At 33.8% G+C, this 15,252-nt stretch overlaps 1 protein-coding gene across 1 annotated transcript in view; it reads right to left on the reverse strand.

The window, feature by feature from the left end:
• LOC123677417 (endothelin-converting enzyme homolog) overlaps positions 1–12,379 on the reverse strand; it is a 180,780-nt gene extending 168,401 nt beyond the window's left edge. The window contains exon 1 of the mRNA XM_045613918.1: positions 12,195–12,379. Within this exon, the coding sequence (XP_045469874.1) occupies positions 12,195–12,365 (171 nt within the window). The 5' untranslated portion in view covers positions 12,366–12,379. The remainder of the gene's footprint in view (positions 1–12,194) is intronic.
• Between the last annotated feature and the right edge of the window lie 2,873 nt (positions 12,380–15,252).

The following is a 15,252-nucleotide window of genomic DNA, read 5'->3' on the forward strand; positions in this document are numbered from 1 at the left end:
CTTTACCCTAAAACAACGATTACAGGCATGTATCCGCTGTCGTATAACATTACGACCACCCACTATCCAATATTTTTGTCTCAACAACGCTTCCAAAAGAAATGAACCAGTATGGAGATTTATTTTATGATAGTATTGAATTAATTTTACTGTAAAAGGATTTTTGCCTGGAAGTAAAATAGGGTGTTGGCTAGTAAACTTGAGCGAAGAATTTGCTAATCGCCCCCCCCACCCTGAGAACTCCATCTTGGATGAAGGGAGTCATTTTGCGTAATTTTCCATAGTTTTTTTTTCTGAATTCAATAACCTTATTTCCGATCTGAATGCTTTATTCTGAACAATTTTTATCAATACGATCTCCGCTCTTTTCAAATCATCTGCTATAATGAATTTTCTCTTGGGAAGCTTCTTCAAAAATCTAAGTACCCAAACCGTAATCCGCAAAATAGAAATCCACGACGAAACTCTCGAAAACATTGTATAAAACGACTCATTCGCTTCATTTTGAATAGATACATAACACCCAGTTTGCTCTATTTCTTCTTCAGAATCTCTTAAACAAGTCTCCCTAGTGATAGGCCACTCTCTGTCTGAAGATTGTAACCAAATTGGACCGGACATCCATAAAGGATTATCAATTAATTGTGACGGAATACAACCTCTAGACAAAATATCAGCGGGATTTGTTACTCCGGAGATGTGAAACCATTGTGCTTTTGGACTATTCTCTTTTATCTGGCATACCCGATTCGCCACATATATGTCTTTTAGAAATACAGTATTCAACCATTGAATAACCGTCGAAGAATCTGAAAAGGCTATTACCTTCGAGATGATAATTCGTTTTTCAAACTCTTCTGTAACACGTTTTACTAATTGGGACAAAAGTACAGCCGCAGCTAATTCCAATCTAGGAATTGTAATCAATTTAGTCGGGGATACTTTAGATTTTGCACATAATAAATTGACAACGATTTTTCCATCATTTCCGATTGTTCTCACGTGAACAACTGCACCGTATCCATCTTTACTCGCATCTGCAAAAGCAATCAACATAATAGGAGACGTTGTCACAACACCAGAATGTCGTGCAAACTGAAAATGCTCAAGTATCGGCCATTCGTTTCTCAATATTGACCAACTTTTCGATATATCTTCCGTTACATCATCATCCCAACCCAAAGTCCGTTTCCACAATTGCTTTATTGAAAGTTTTATAGTACGAAGAGCTAAATAAGGACTTGATTTCACCCCAAACGCTAAACGATCAAATTCATATACCTGAACCGGATCATCAGGACTGAAACGCCAAAGCAATCTTTGAAACCTCCATTGATAATCAACTAATTTTATTTGATGATACATTCGTCGAATATCCGCTGTGATCGCTATTCGAAACAACCTAAAATTCAGCAATAAAGAAAATAGATCGGTTTGTAATTTTGGACCACCATGTAAAATGTCGTTCCACGAAACATCATTATCCGATGATATACTAGCATCTAAAACCACACGAATTGGCGTACTCGAACTACCTTGTTTAACAATAGCGTGATGAGGAATATAATACGCAGGTTCTGAATCTTTTAAATATTCATCCTCAACTAAATGCATATAACCTAACTGAATTGCTTCTTTCATTATCTCATTATAACTCAAACGAAACTCCGGAAATTCCGCCAACCTTCTTTCTGATGAATAGAGCCGAATCAATGCCGTTGTCTTAGCATTACCCAAAGTATTCGGAGAATTCTTAAAAGGAAGCGCTACCGTAAAACGTCCCTCATAATCTCTACTAAAGGATGTAGAAAACAAATTTTCGCATATTACTTCTGCTGGGTCCGGCAAAATATTCTTTGGAACTTGTTCCATCTCCAAAAATTTATTAACCAAGTCATTTAACCGACACTCCTCCCTTAAACTAAAAAATACACCGTACTCCCCCTTTGACTCTAACTTACGAACCTTTCCCATAATCATATGACCAAATACCGTTTGTACCGCCACTGGAGATTCCGATGCTGATGGTACCGAATTACCCACAATAATCGAGAAAAGATCCGCCCCCATAATGCCATCAACTTCAGCCGGGTCGTCAAATTTTTCATCTGCCAATTGTATATTTCCAAAATTCTTTAAAACCATTTTGGCTATTGGAAGTTTATCCGTAATTTTATCTACTAAAAATGCCTCAATAGAATATTTCTTAGTAAAATCATACCTAGATGAAACAATAAAACTTGTAAAACCTTCAATTGAATTTGAATTAGATCCAACACCATGAATTGACGTTGAACATTGTGAAAATTTCAATCCTAATTTCTTACAACACCTATAAGTAAGTAAGTAAACTTGACTGCCACTATCTACTAAAAACCTAGCTTTTTTCAAACCACCCGAACCGTTCAAAACATTTACCACAACCGTCGACAATAAAACAGTATGAGCATCCCGATCGCCCCAAGCAGTAGCACAAAAATTGTTATTTGTTGAAAACAACGTATTTGTATTCGAATCCGATTTCGATTTTGAATATTTTTCCAGTTCACCCTGTATACGTCGCAAATGTAATAGGAAGTGGTGTTTTCTGGAACACTCTGAACATAATTTGTCTGAAGGACAGTCTCTTACCCCGTGATTTGGCGATAAGCAACTGTAGCACCAGTTGTTATCCCGAACTGTATAGCATATCGTTTAGATGGCGACAATTGTTTAAATTTATCACATTTACTCAACGAATGATTTTTCCGATTACAAGAAATACATATATTCGACCGATCCATTCCTACACAAGAATTATTTTGATGTACAAAAAAGGATTTCGAATTACGAGTTTTATAGCTATCACCTCCACTAATGGTTGATTGCTGATTTAGAGCCATAATTTTACATAGTATCATACATCATTTTGAAGGAAAAAAAAATTACGAATTCAACGAAGTAATGATATACATAGTGTTACTTCAAAAAAAAATATAGGTTTGTGTCGAATCTTCAAAACCATACCCCGAAAAAAATATTGAATACGACACTGGATTCTATGCAGAAGTCTGATTCAGACTTAGTTTTCACCTCAGCATTATTTCTAATAAGTTCGGAGATAAAGGAGGGCTCCGAAAAGTACCAATTTCCAAAATCAGCCTGTATCTCTTGAACGGAAACAGTTATGCAAAATCTGATTAGACCAACTTGAGTTTCACGAAAAAGTAGGACAGGAACGTGAAAACCGCAAGGCTCTTTCTTAAATAACAAGCGAGAAACCTGGCTGTCTCACCCAAAATGATATGCACTGTTCACTTCTTTCTACCAGAACTTTTTTTTTATTGAACCATAGGAAATTGTAAATAGAAACTCTGGTACACTTTTCGATTTCTTGTTGGTTCATGTTAAACAATTCGTCAGTAATCCTCAGGAAAATTCAAATTATTATAAGATCCAGTAAGCTGTGATGAATAAAATTAATTATAAGTTTTGGTACTTATTTACCCAATGTATATAGAAGAATAATAAAGATTTGATAAACTGTTATAAGCATCACAAAAAAGTAGCACTACAAGAGAAAGTCTGTTTCTCGAAAAGAAAGCTTTTGCGGGTTCATGTATAGGACATTTAATTTTCAAAATTATTGAAGGAATCTTGCATTTTTTGCGTACCTCCAAATTAGGGACACCCTGGATAAGGTAGGAACAATCGGTTATCAAAAAAATGCTATTATTTCGAGTAATTCTTGGTTCAAACTTTGTTTTCAAACTTTTCTTTCTCACATTGCAGATATAAGTAGACATTGTCGTCAAATTTTTTTTTCCATTATAGGGATATTGAAATACATGGTGGCTTAAATCACAAAAAAGTTGCGTTATTTAGGGATAAGTGTGTTGGAGTAAACAGATCTAAAATACTTCAATGGTTCCCGAGATATCTCGAAAAAAATTAAAATCGAGATTTTCTCTTTTTCTGTATAACTCATTTGTTTTTGCAGATAACTTCACGAAATTCGGTGGCACCCATTATCAAATATAGAGATTTCAATGGTGTCTTCAGATTTTTTGTTTTTTTTTATTTCAAAGAAGTGACAGTCAATTTTTTTATATGGACGCCATATTGATTTTTCTCCTGAGGTGATAAAGAAAAAAATTATTAATATCGACTCTAGCTACGGAAATTTGAACTTCCTTTTCATATTTTTGTTTGAGGGGTAGGCTGGAACCATAACTGTCAAATAACTTTATTGACAGTTGTTATGTGTGTGTTTGATCAAAAATGTGAAGAGAATATTGGACACTTATTTATTAAATAACAATGGATGATAACCAAGTATTAATGTGAAGAGAGTTGACGTTTAGGATATTTTGAATATCTCGGATGAACAAAACACTGACTCTACATATATCCGTTTTTTCCAGTTTTTTTATTGATATTTTGAAAACTATTTTGGATTATGTAACAGTTAAAGCAGATATTTGTTCAGAATTGAATACCTACTTATTATTATCAGAGAAGAAAAATTTTAAAAATATCTTTTTTTCGAAAAATTATTTGATCTAGCCGGAAGTAGTTATGTCGCACTCATATTTTAGGTTGGTAAAAAATATCGAATAACATCTAAGTTATCAGAATTTAAATAGGCCTAGGTCTCCTAAATAACATCTTATAGGCACCCGAACTTGGGACACTCTGTATAAGTGTATGGTATATGTATACGAAATTTGATTAATTATGTTGTCATTGTGATGGGTAAGTTTATCTAAATTGGGGGACCTGATGATACGATCCTACAATTAGACATGAACAATCGAGTGGTAATTTTACAAATTATTTTTAAAACTAAATTTCAAACTAGTCAGATTTATGATTACGGAAATACTGTGATTTTTTCGAAGTTTTGCTTGAAGATTTAACGAGAAACATAAAATTGTGTAAACAACTCGAAACCGTTTTTGTAGAGGGTTTTTCACCATAATTGACCCCCCCTTTAACTTTGTTACTAGAAGGGGTACAAAAAAATGTTTTCTACAAAAGTTTCACGAAATTTACAAGTGTTTTCTAAAATGATTTCACAAAACGAAATGTATACAGAGTGGGCAATATATTGATATCAACTTAATTTTTTCAAATGGAACACCCTGTATATTTTTCTATGTTTGACTAGCTCTTTTTTCCCTGACTTCGAATATATAACATATGTTTGGTCTATCTCTCTTATTCTGAGTACCACAGAGTTTCAAATTTTAAGAACTACCTGGCATGCTCAGTAATCAGTTTTCAAGCGGTAGGCTGCAATAACTCAAAAACCCCTTTTTTGAGTTATCTCGTTGGCAACGATATATATACATACGTTTCTCACTATAAATTGGAATTGGATGATTTGGATGCAACTCTATATATTCTCCCCTTGTAGCTTTCTTATTCTTATTGTTCTTCACATAAAGTGGGAATATTTCAAATTTTTCCGCTTCTATAGTGTATATTCGATGAATAGTTTCATTAAATGATAAACGTATGTCATATATGCCAACTCAAAAAAGTGCATTTTGAATTATCGCAGCCTTTCACTTGTAAACTGATCACTAAGCTTGACAGGTGGTTCTTGAAATTTGAAACTCTATGATACTCAGAATGAGAGAGATAGGCCAAACATATGTTTTATATTCGAAATCGGGGAAAAAATAGCTAGTCAAATATAGAAAAATGTACAGGGTGTTCCATTTGAAGAAATGAAGTTGATATCAATATGTTGCCCACTCTGTATATATTTCGTTTTGTGAAATCATTTTAGAAGACACTAGTAAATTTCGTGAAACATTTGTAAAAAACATTTTTTGTACCTCTTCTAGTAACAAAGTTAAAGGGGGGGGGTCAAATTATGGTGAAAAACCCGGTAAATTCATATGTAAAATTGCAACAGGGTCGAACCTGTTATCCCTTATACAGGGTGTTTCGTAAAATATGTGCAAGCCATCAGAATGTAATAGCTCGTCCAAAAATATGAAAAAAGCACCAATCAACTCACCATCTAAAATACACCATTCTCGAGATACAGGGTGTTGGAATTGAAAAAAAATTTTTTTTTGCTAATATTTCCGGAACCTTTTATCGAGCAGGACACAGCTTTCGTAAGCGTTGTTCAGTTATTCAGATAATAATTTTGAATTTTTGAACTGTAGTTTTCGATGTTAAAAAAACGGCAACTTGTAAAGACCATGTTTTTCAACATAAAAGTTAATTTTTTCGAAAACTATAGAGCGTATGACCAAGCGTACTTTGTGTAAAAGTAATTGACGGTTCGAATGGGCGTCTCAAAAACCTTGTTTTTTCGATTAGCTTAGAAGTTGGGGATAAAAACACCCACTACCCTTTCAAAACTGTAACCAATTAAGAATTAAAAAAAAATCCGCACAAAACTTAGCTCATTATGATCAGAAAATGCTTACGAACGCTGTTTTCTGTACAATGAAAGGTTTCGAGATATTCGCAAAAAAACTTTTTTTGTTTTCAATGCCAACAATGTATCTCGAAAAAAAACCGCATAAAACTTAGCTTATTATGATTAGGAAATGCTTACGAACGCTGTTTTCTGTACAATGAAAGGTTTCGAAGATACTTGAAAATGGTTCATTTTAGAGGGTAAGTTGATGAAAACCTTTCTTTTTTTGGAAGTGCTATCACGTCCTGAAGTCCTGCGCATATAATATGAAACAATCAATAAAAAACTTTTATCCACAATCACCTTATAATTAAAGTTTTATCCACACTTATGAACCGTATAAAGTACCACTTTATCCACTAGTGGAATTTTTTTTTTTTACGCATCTCTCGGGAAAAGACTGAGCTTATAACGCTCTTTCAAGCGCCCCGAGATGAATTTAGAAGAAATCGGTTTGTGCGTGTCTTAAACTGCTGTAAGTTGTTGGAATAATGAAATTACTTCATTCCACTAGTGAAATAATGAAAAATACAATCTTGAATAATCACATTTTACTTATTCATTATTAATATTAACATTAACATTTATGTGGGATCCAAATTCTTAACACCCGACTGAATGATACGCTACTGACTTTACGAAACGAGAACTACACGATCGACCCTAAAAGGTTGGACCATGCAGATTTATCGATATAGGGAGACGTAAGGGGAAGAGGTACTTGAGACTTAAAACGGAGACTGAAGTACGATACAGGAACGAGGGTGGAATTCGACGTGAGAGAGTAGATGGACATAGTTAGGATTCGACGTTAGAGATTAGACGGGAAAGGTTAAAGAATTCGACGTGATAGACGCATATGATTCGACGTAAAATATAGTAGACGCAGCGAGTTAGATAATTCGACGTTAGATATAGACGGATCTACTCGAATAATCAGACAATAGACGAAAGTTCAGTGGCTGTACATTCAATTGAAGTTGAATTGTACAGGGTGGGCAAATTTCGATGTTTTAGCACTACAACTTTTGAACCAGAGGAGATAGACAAAATCTGATACCCACTTCTCGATCTCTTTTTCTGAGAAACTAAAAAGGGTAGTTTTCGTTTTTGGCCACCTTCTTTTGTTTTCGAGTTATAAGCGAAAATTGGAAAAATGGCGATATCGAAAAACAGTTATATCTCCGCTAATACTGATGATAGAGCTCTGAAATTAAAACATTATACAGGCACTTTTTTACGTAGAATCCAGTGGCGTGCTTGTATTTTTGAAAGGGTTTTTAATTACGAAGCTATGACCCAAAGTTTTGTTTTTTTAAATGGGAACACTAGATTTTTGTGCCATTTTCTGAAAGCTTAATTTTTCCTGATTTCAAAAATATATAACATCGTATGATTCGGATCAATATAAATAATAGAAAATGGCCAAAAACCTCTTTTCACCTAAGAGTCTCAATATTTCTATGGTTTCAACTGTTGATGAACACAGAAAAATTGAGCTTTCTATAACAAGAGCAGTGTCCTTCCGTCAATCTGATTATTTCTATGCTTTTCACTTATTTCTACAAAATTCGAATCTAGATAGGTTTTATAAATTTTTTATCTAAAAATTGATTTGGAAATAACGGAGAAACCACAAGATCGAATTTTTCAATCGAAAGAGTTGTATTGAGATGCATGTATCAGGAGATTATTTACATAGGTCTCCAGAATCAATATGCACAAGTACCAATCCTTTTTAAACAGCATATGAAACAATGCATATCTGATTGAACTCAACATTTTAATTACGAAGGGGACTACCTCGGTAGTACAGTGGACTGAGAAGTTGGTTGTGGTGCCGAAGGTACCGGGTTCGAATCCTGGCTAGGTCATGGATGTTGTGTATGTCTGGTGGAGGTTTATGAGTTTGATATAGTAAATATGAAATGTTCGCTGTGTAGATGGCCTTAGTAGCCAAGCACATATAAAGGAAAAAAAAAATTACGAAGGGACAAACAAGAAATAATATTTAACCTAATAATGACAACAATTGCATAATGCACAGTCGACACCTCTTCTCAATATTTCAATAGATGAATATTTGAAACTGTGTTCAAGCTACCTAGGAAACTTTTTCCAAGTTCGTTTATCTTTTCGAAACTATTTGTATAAAATAAATATAGATTCGAATTTTGTAGAAATAAGTGAAAAGCAAAGAAATAATCAGATTGACGGAAGGACACTGCTCTTGTTATAGGAAGGCTCATCAACAGTTGAAACCATAGAAATATTGAGACTCTTAAGTAAAAAAAGGTTTTTGACCATTTTCTATTATTCATATTGGAACAAATCATACGATGTTATATATTTTTGAAATCAGGAAAAATTAAGCTTTCAGAAAATGGCACAAAAATCTAGTGTTCCCATTTAAAAAAACATAACTTTGGGTCATAGCTTCGTAATTAAAAACCCTTTTGGAAATACGAGCACGCCACTGGATTCTACGTAAAAAAGTGCCTGTATAATGTTTTAATTTCAGAGCTCTACCATTAGTATTAGCGGAGATATAAATGTTTTTCGATATCGCCATTTTTCCAATTTTCGCTTATAACTCGAAAACAAAAGAAGGTGTCCAAAAATTAATACTACCCTTGTTAGTTTCTCAGAAAAAGAGATCGAGAAGTGGGTATCAGATTTTGTCTATCTCCTCTGGTTCAAAAGTTGTAGTGCTAAAACATCGAAATTTGCCCACCCTGTACATTGTGTCAATGAACAATAGTTAAGTTCCGGCGGCCTTTTTTATATAAACCCCTAGACAACGATATAAAAATCCCACATTTTTATTAATAGACATTTCGTTCTTCGTTTTATCATAATCCACTTCGTTTCCATTAATAACAAGCTTGTAGTTGTCATTGGTTTCAGAACGCATAGTCGAAATTTTTGATAAATCTCTAGAATCAATGGATGCATCCTCTTGTAAGGAACGATTAGAACCAGGAGAACCTTGGATTCACTCTTCAGATAGGCAGTGAGTTTACTATATTTCCCAAAGTCTATGTTATTATAGACCTTTATAGCGGCCTTCAGCATCGAGTACTTCGACCACATGGATAAAATTGCATACTTCTTCTTTAAATTTGAAAAATACGATAGCATGACTTCCTCAATTATTGCCATTACCCTCTGTTTTTCTTTCCATTCATTCAATTCGGAAAATACTTTTTCATAATGTTTCATAATTGGCAGGCAATAATTGGCGTGTTGCTTCTTCAGCTTCCTCAAGGATTATATCAGGAACAGAATTATTTTCTCGCATTTATATTTTAGTATTTATATTTTAGTATGTCATTTCAATGATTTTTGAGGTGACAGCCGCTGTTATAGCAAAACGTCAAATCATTTTGTGATGAAAAATTTCCGCGATTCTGATTCTAAATGAATGTGATTGTGAATAAAACGTTGTATTTCATGCGTGTTTTAGATACATTTTATTTGCTTGAGAAATTTAAACGCTCGAGCTTCGCTCTCGCATTTAAACATTCTTGCGCAAATAAAAAGGTATCTAAAACACTTATACAATAAATAACTATTTTTCAATAACCTGTTTTTTGTAGACTATTCTGATGATACGATCAAAAAATTAATTTCCCCAACATAAAACTAGTATTCTCTATGTTCTGTCAAAATCTCAACTGGGTAATATTGATTTTGTTATCCAGATATCTTTATAAATTTTTCTGATTCGGGTGACGCGATCAACAAGAAATGTTGCTTGAAATAATTGTTTTTTTTTACATTTTACAACTGAATGAGGAATTTCATGATTCAAGGAAATTCGTATTTTTGGGAATCATCAGCAGAACAAAAATTCTAACGGGCATATAGATATACGAAACCTAAAATTGATTTTGGCCATTGGGTAAACTGAAAATTTTTTGAAAGTTTTTCCGTTCGGGACTTATCTTATTTACCTTGGGGCTGATGGTTGGTACAAAAGAATATTTACATTCATCATTATAAAACTATCGAGCAATTAACATAATGAAACAAGATTTCGAAACTCTAAGTGATAGGACCTTCCGGTAAAAAATATTATGTTCTCAAATATAAAATAAGCATGAAAATTTCAGAGAAAGAAGAATTTTTTCCTTTAACGATTACAAAGGATTTTTTATTCGATATAGGGTGATTCACCGAGTTAGCCTATTAGACGTTTACGGAAAACTAATCGTAATTTTGAACGGAAAATTTGCATATTGAAGTTAAAGACAATGATCTTTCTCCCTAAAATATTTTTACATACCTACAACTTCCGGTTATACCGAAAACAGACTAAGACTTCCTTATTGCATCATCAGATAGCTTTTTTGACTATAATTGGGGCAATACCTCATCCAGGTAAAAACTCAACGGTTCATGAGTTAATGGGATTCTTTTGAGCTGAAAATTATAATTAGTTTTCCATAATCGTCTTATAGGGCTCCCAGTGAATCACCCTGTATAATAAACCAAAATGTCATTCAAATCAACCTTACGTTCCAATTTCTACTTGGACTCAAACATGATTTCTTACATATAGGTATTCCATTGAGAACAAAAAAACAGATGTTTTTTTTACCGCTCATTCATTTATGCCTCTATTTGAGACCTGAGAAATCTTGTAATATATTATGAGATGTTATTTACTATGATGTCATTTATTGCGGTTGTTTTATCTTGATAGAGAGTTATGTTGAAACTATACACTTGAAATTTGTGATTATTCAACATAAACAAACTAAATTTCAATCTAGTCTGATTCTTTGTTAAAAAATGTTAGGTATTTTGTTTTTGATATTTTTCTTGAATTTTCTATGGTTTTGTTCACGAGTTCACTCAATAAACATAATATTTTGCATATATGTTCGAAATTGTTAATATACATCTACAAATAAAGATATCAAATCTTTATGATCTGTTGTCTCTGAAATGTCTGTTTTTTTATATTCTGGTTGAATTTTCTTTTGTTCTCACGACGCGATCAAAATTAAATCATGCATAAATGTATATACGCATAAAATGCCAACATCATCCAACCTTTTGACACTGAGACGCGTGGAACATGAAATTTTTCAAGAAGTTTGAAACTGTTATTCTACATCTTCAGTGACATCAGATGCCTCAGAGTTGAGATTTTGCAAGTAAACATAAAATGAGATTTTCAAGCTTCGTGCTTGGGGATTGCACCTGAACCACAGAAAAGTTAAGCGAAATAAAAAAAGGTTTAAGAAAGTACTGACCTGAGATCAGGAGTTTTTGAGCGTTCGTCCATTCATGCGCCAATTGCGCATAACAGTTTAAAAGTATAAAGATACATATATGATCTCAAAGGGTGCAATTGGCGCATGAATTAACAAGCATCCAGAAACCTCATGACCTCAGGTCAGTACTTTTCTCATTTTTCAAGTCTTCAAAACCAATATTCAAAGTGTTTTAGATGAATAAGCAATAGTTTGAACAAGAACGTTTTTCGTGTTCATTTAGTCTCTCATTTTTAAACAGAAAAAAAAACAATGAAACATGATCGTTTGTCAGTAGAAATTAATTACATCTAATTTTATATCCGTTTTTTCTTTAACTCCGGCAAAAAAATATTAATTTGAGAAATTGCAGCATAGATCTGATCTAGATCACGTTTTGTTATTCGACAGAAATGTAATTCCTGAAAATATTCCGTGTACTCAAAAAATACTATCCATTTATAAATTTGGCACTCAAATCAATATTGAAATTCAAAACACCTTACCTTGCGGAAAATTCCTAATTCGCACCATCGAAATGAAAACAGTAAAATAATAATACAAAGCAATAGCACAACCAACAAAGTGCAAGAGCACAACCAAAAAGAATTATCTGCCCTTCTGCGGGGTGGCCCCCCTTGTTGAGGGCTCGAAACTTCGTATGAATCTTTAGTCATTTCTCAATAACAACAAGCGGTCGACTAAAATGTTGGTTCCGGTGTGTATCCAAAAGCTTAAGCAATTAGGAAGGATATTGGTTAATCATTGGAACCACCGCTGATCTCTTAGTGCCTGATAAGAATGTGCAATTGGAACACGTGGGCTGAGCAGTATTTCATATATGTGCTGAGGCTGTGGCAATGAAATTGATAAGAAAGATTAAAGACATTTATAAATTTCGTTCAATAACAGGTCAATTTATTGTTCTAATTCCAATGACTATTCTCAATCGTTTAAAAAAGAAATGATCATAATTTTTCCCTTCAATTCATTATTCCCATTAATTTCTCGAAATATAGCAACTCATAAGAATATATTTCAATAAAAATCGTGGCTGATTGTATTCAGGACAAAAAATTATAATACTTATATTTATTTATTTATTTTCACTGGAACACAAACAGGACAAAGTCCCAGAGGAAGTGTTCACTCAGTTACAAATAAAACCTTAATTATACATGTTATTCACCTGTTATATCCACGAATACTTATGTTTTCAATATTACCATTTAATGATATCTTAGATATATCCGTGACTTCTCTCACACGATGTTCCCGGAAATGAATATCTATTGCCACATTGTTTGGAGACAATGACACTTATATCCACCCTAATGCGAAAAAAATGAGATTTGAAGATGAATCTACAAGTTTCATGGACGATACAGTGGTTAGTATGGAGACACGTCAAAAAATACCATTTTAAAGGATAGCTTGAAAATAAATAATTGGTTCAAGGTTCAAGGTGACTTAACTCAGAGTCAAACAAAATACCTATTTACAATTGATATCGATTGAAGCTGGTACTTTAAACCTTTAGTACTTACAAATCAACGATGTTTAATAATTCGGAGAGCAGTCTCCGTGTAGTATCTGGGCATAATGGTCGACCAGCAATTAAGATGAGAATAGCACAGGAACAAGAAAGCCTCGAGGTATCGTATTCAAATATATGTGTAGTGACTATGATAACCCGAGAGATGGCTTCATGGGCTGTGCATCTCTCTCTGAAACGGCACCGCTGGGTATTCAAACTCAACCGTGCTACGACAAAGTCACGAAACATAACAGGATCACCTTGAGAGGTAATGAACGGACGTTGGTGTCCTGAGTCCTGCTCGTTGGTACCAAACAGTGAGAAAGCAACCATTAAGTTAAAATCCAAGTTTTGTGGGAAAAGTTTAGTGAAACACAACGGTTTGTTAAACACCCGAGTCAAAGCCAACATTATAAAGATGGATAGTCATCTATTGATGGAAGCTATTTTTGATCCAGATATAGACACCCATTTAGATTGGTCTGAAGAACGACACGACGAATATCAAAAGCCCAAGAGAACGTGGAAATCTCCGAAACTAACCACGTCTAGCCCTACTAAAACAACAAATAAGTATCATTAGTGTACCAGAACGTATGGAACTGGATTCATCAAATAGCCAAGAAACATCAAATAATATTGAAAAGTGCCCACCTATCACGGTGGTATCAGAAATCACCGATCACGTGAAATTCCACGAACATATTAAATCTATGGTTAAAGGAAAATTTACAGCCAAATATTACCAGGATGAAACCAAAATTAATGTGATCGAATTAAACGATTACAGAACAGTTGAAAAAGCTCGGAAAGCAGAAGGCATTCGATATTATTCCCACTTTCCAAATGAAGAAAGGAAGAAGCAAATAGTTCCAAACGCTGCCTGCTTCACTTCAGAGGAAGATATCATAGAGAAGTTGAGTTCAATTCACAACTTGCAAAAGGAGGAAAAACAGTGCCTCAAAATGAAAGGGAGAAATACATCAACCCTCTCATTTCTGGTACCGGAAAGGATCAACCTTAAGGACCTGAAGAAAACTAGAGAATTGGACCATATTAAATTAAAATGGCAACGCTCTGCCAGAGCTGTGACGAGCACTGAATAAAAGTGCTTGAGCACTAAGCACTCGAAAAAAAAGGGCTTCGAGAACTAAGCACCGATTTTCACAAAAGACTCGCGATTCCTAAGCACTTTTTGAAAGTAATTCGAATTTTCGAGCACTAAGCACTTTAGTAGGAACTGTTGAAAGTGAAGTTTTTTAATCGGAATAAATATTGTTCCTATAAACATATGTAAGAATATGGACGGGTAAGAGAAGAAATACAACAGAACTTCATAGAAGCGAACTGATTCAAAATAGTGAATTTTTGCGAATAAAAATATGGGGTTATTATTTTTGAAAGATGACAATATATACAGGATTACCAAAATAAAAAATAATCGTCAAAATGAAAGACAACAAGTTCAAATTCTTCAAATATGAATTTGAATTTTTAACAAGTCAATTCTCATTTGTAGAAACATGTTTGACTCTATTCAAATGAAAGTAAAAATTGTCACAATAATGAATGATACTATCTAACCAACATATAGATTGAATATCAAATATGTAGCAGGAACCTGCATGAAAAGGACAAATGTGACGAGTTATTATTCCGCACTTGAAAACTTATGACTATATGCCGTTGAGCTGTCGTTCAACTTTATTATTTCGTCATAATGTCTGTAATTTATGAATTTTCTGCCAGAGATTGTCAAAAACAAAGAGGTTCGGCCGAGGATTCGACTCAGTGATGATGAATTCCTCCTGAAATTCGATTCTGTTCGTTCGGCCGAAAAAATGATAGTTCTCGGAGAGATATTTAAACTTGAAATTTTCAGGATATTTTCGAATACCGAATGTCGCTGTTCAGTAAGTCGAAATCCGACAAGGAATTCCGTATATATATACGTTCGAATATTTTTCTGAAGATATCGAAACTTTCAATTCAATCTGAATCAACTGTTGCCTTTAGATGTTAAATAA

This window comes from Harmonia axyridis, chromosome 4, assembly GCF_914767665.1.
Source record: "Harmonia axyridis chromosome 4, icHarAxyr1.1, whole genome shotgun sequence".
NCBI lineage: Eukaryota > Metazoa > Arthropoda > Insecta > Coleoptera > Coccinellidae > Harmonia > Harmonia axyridis.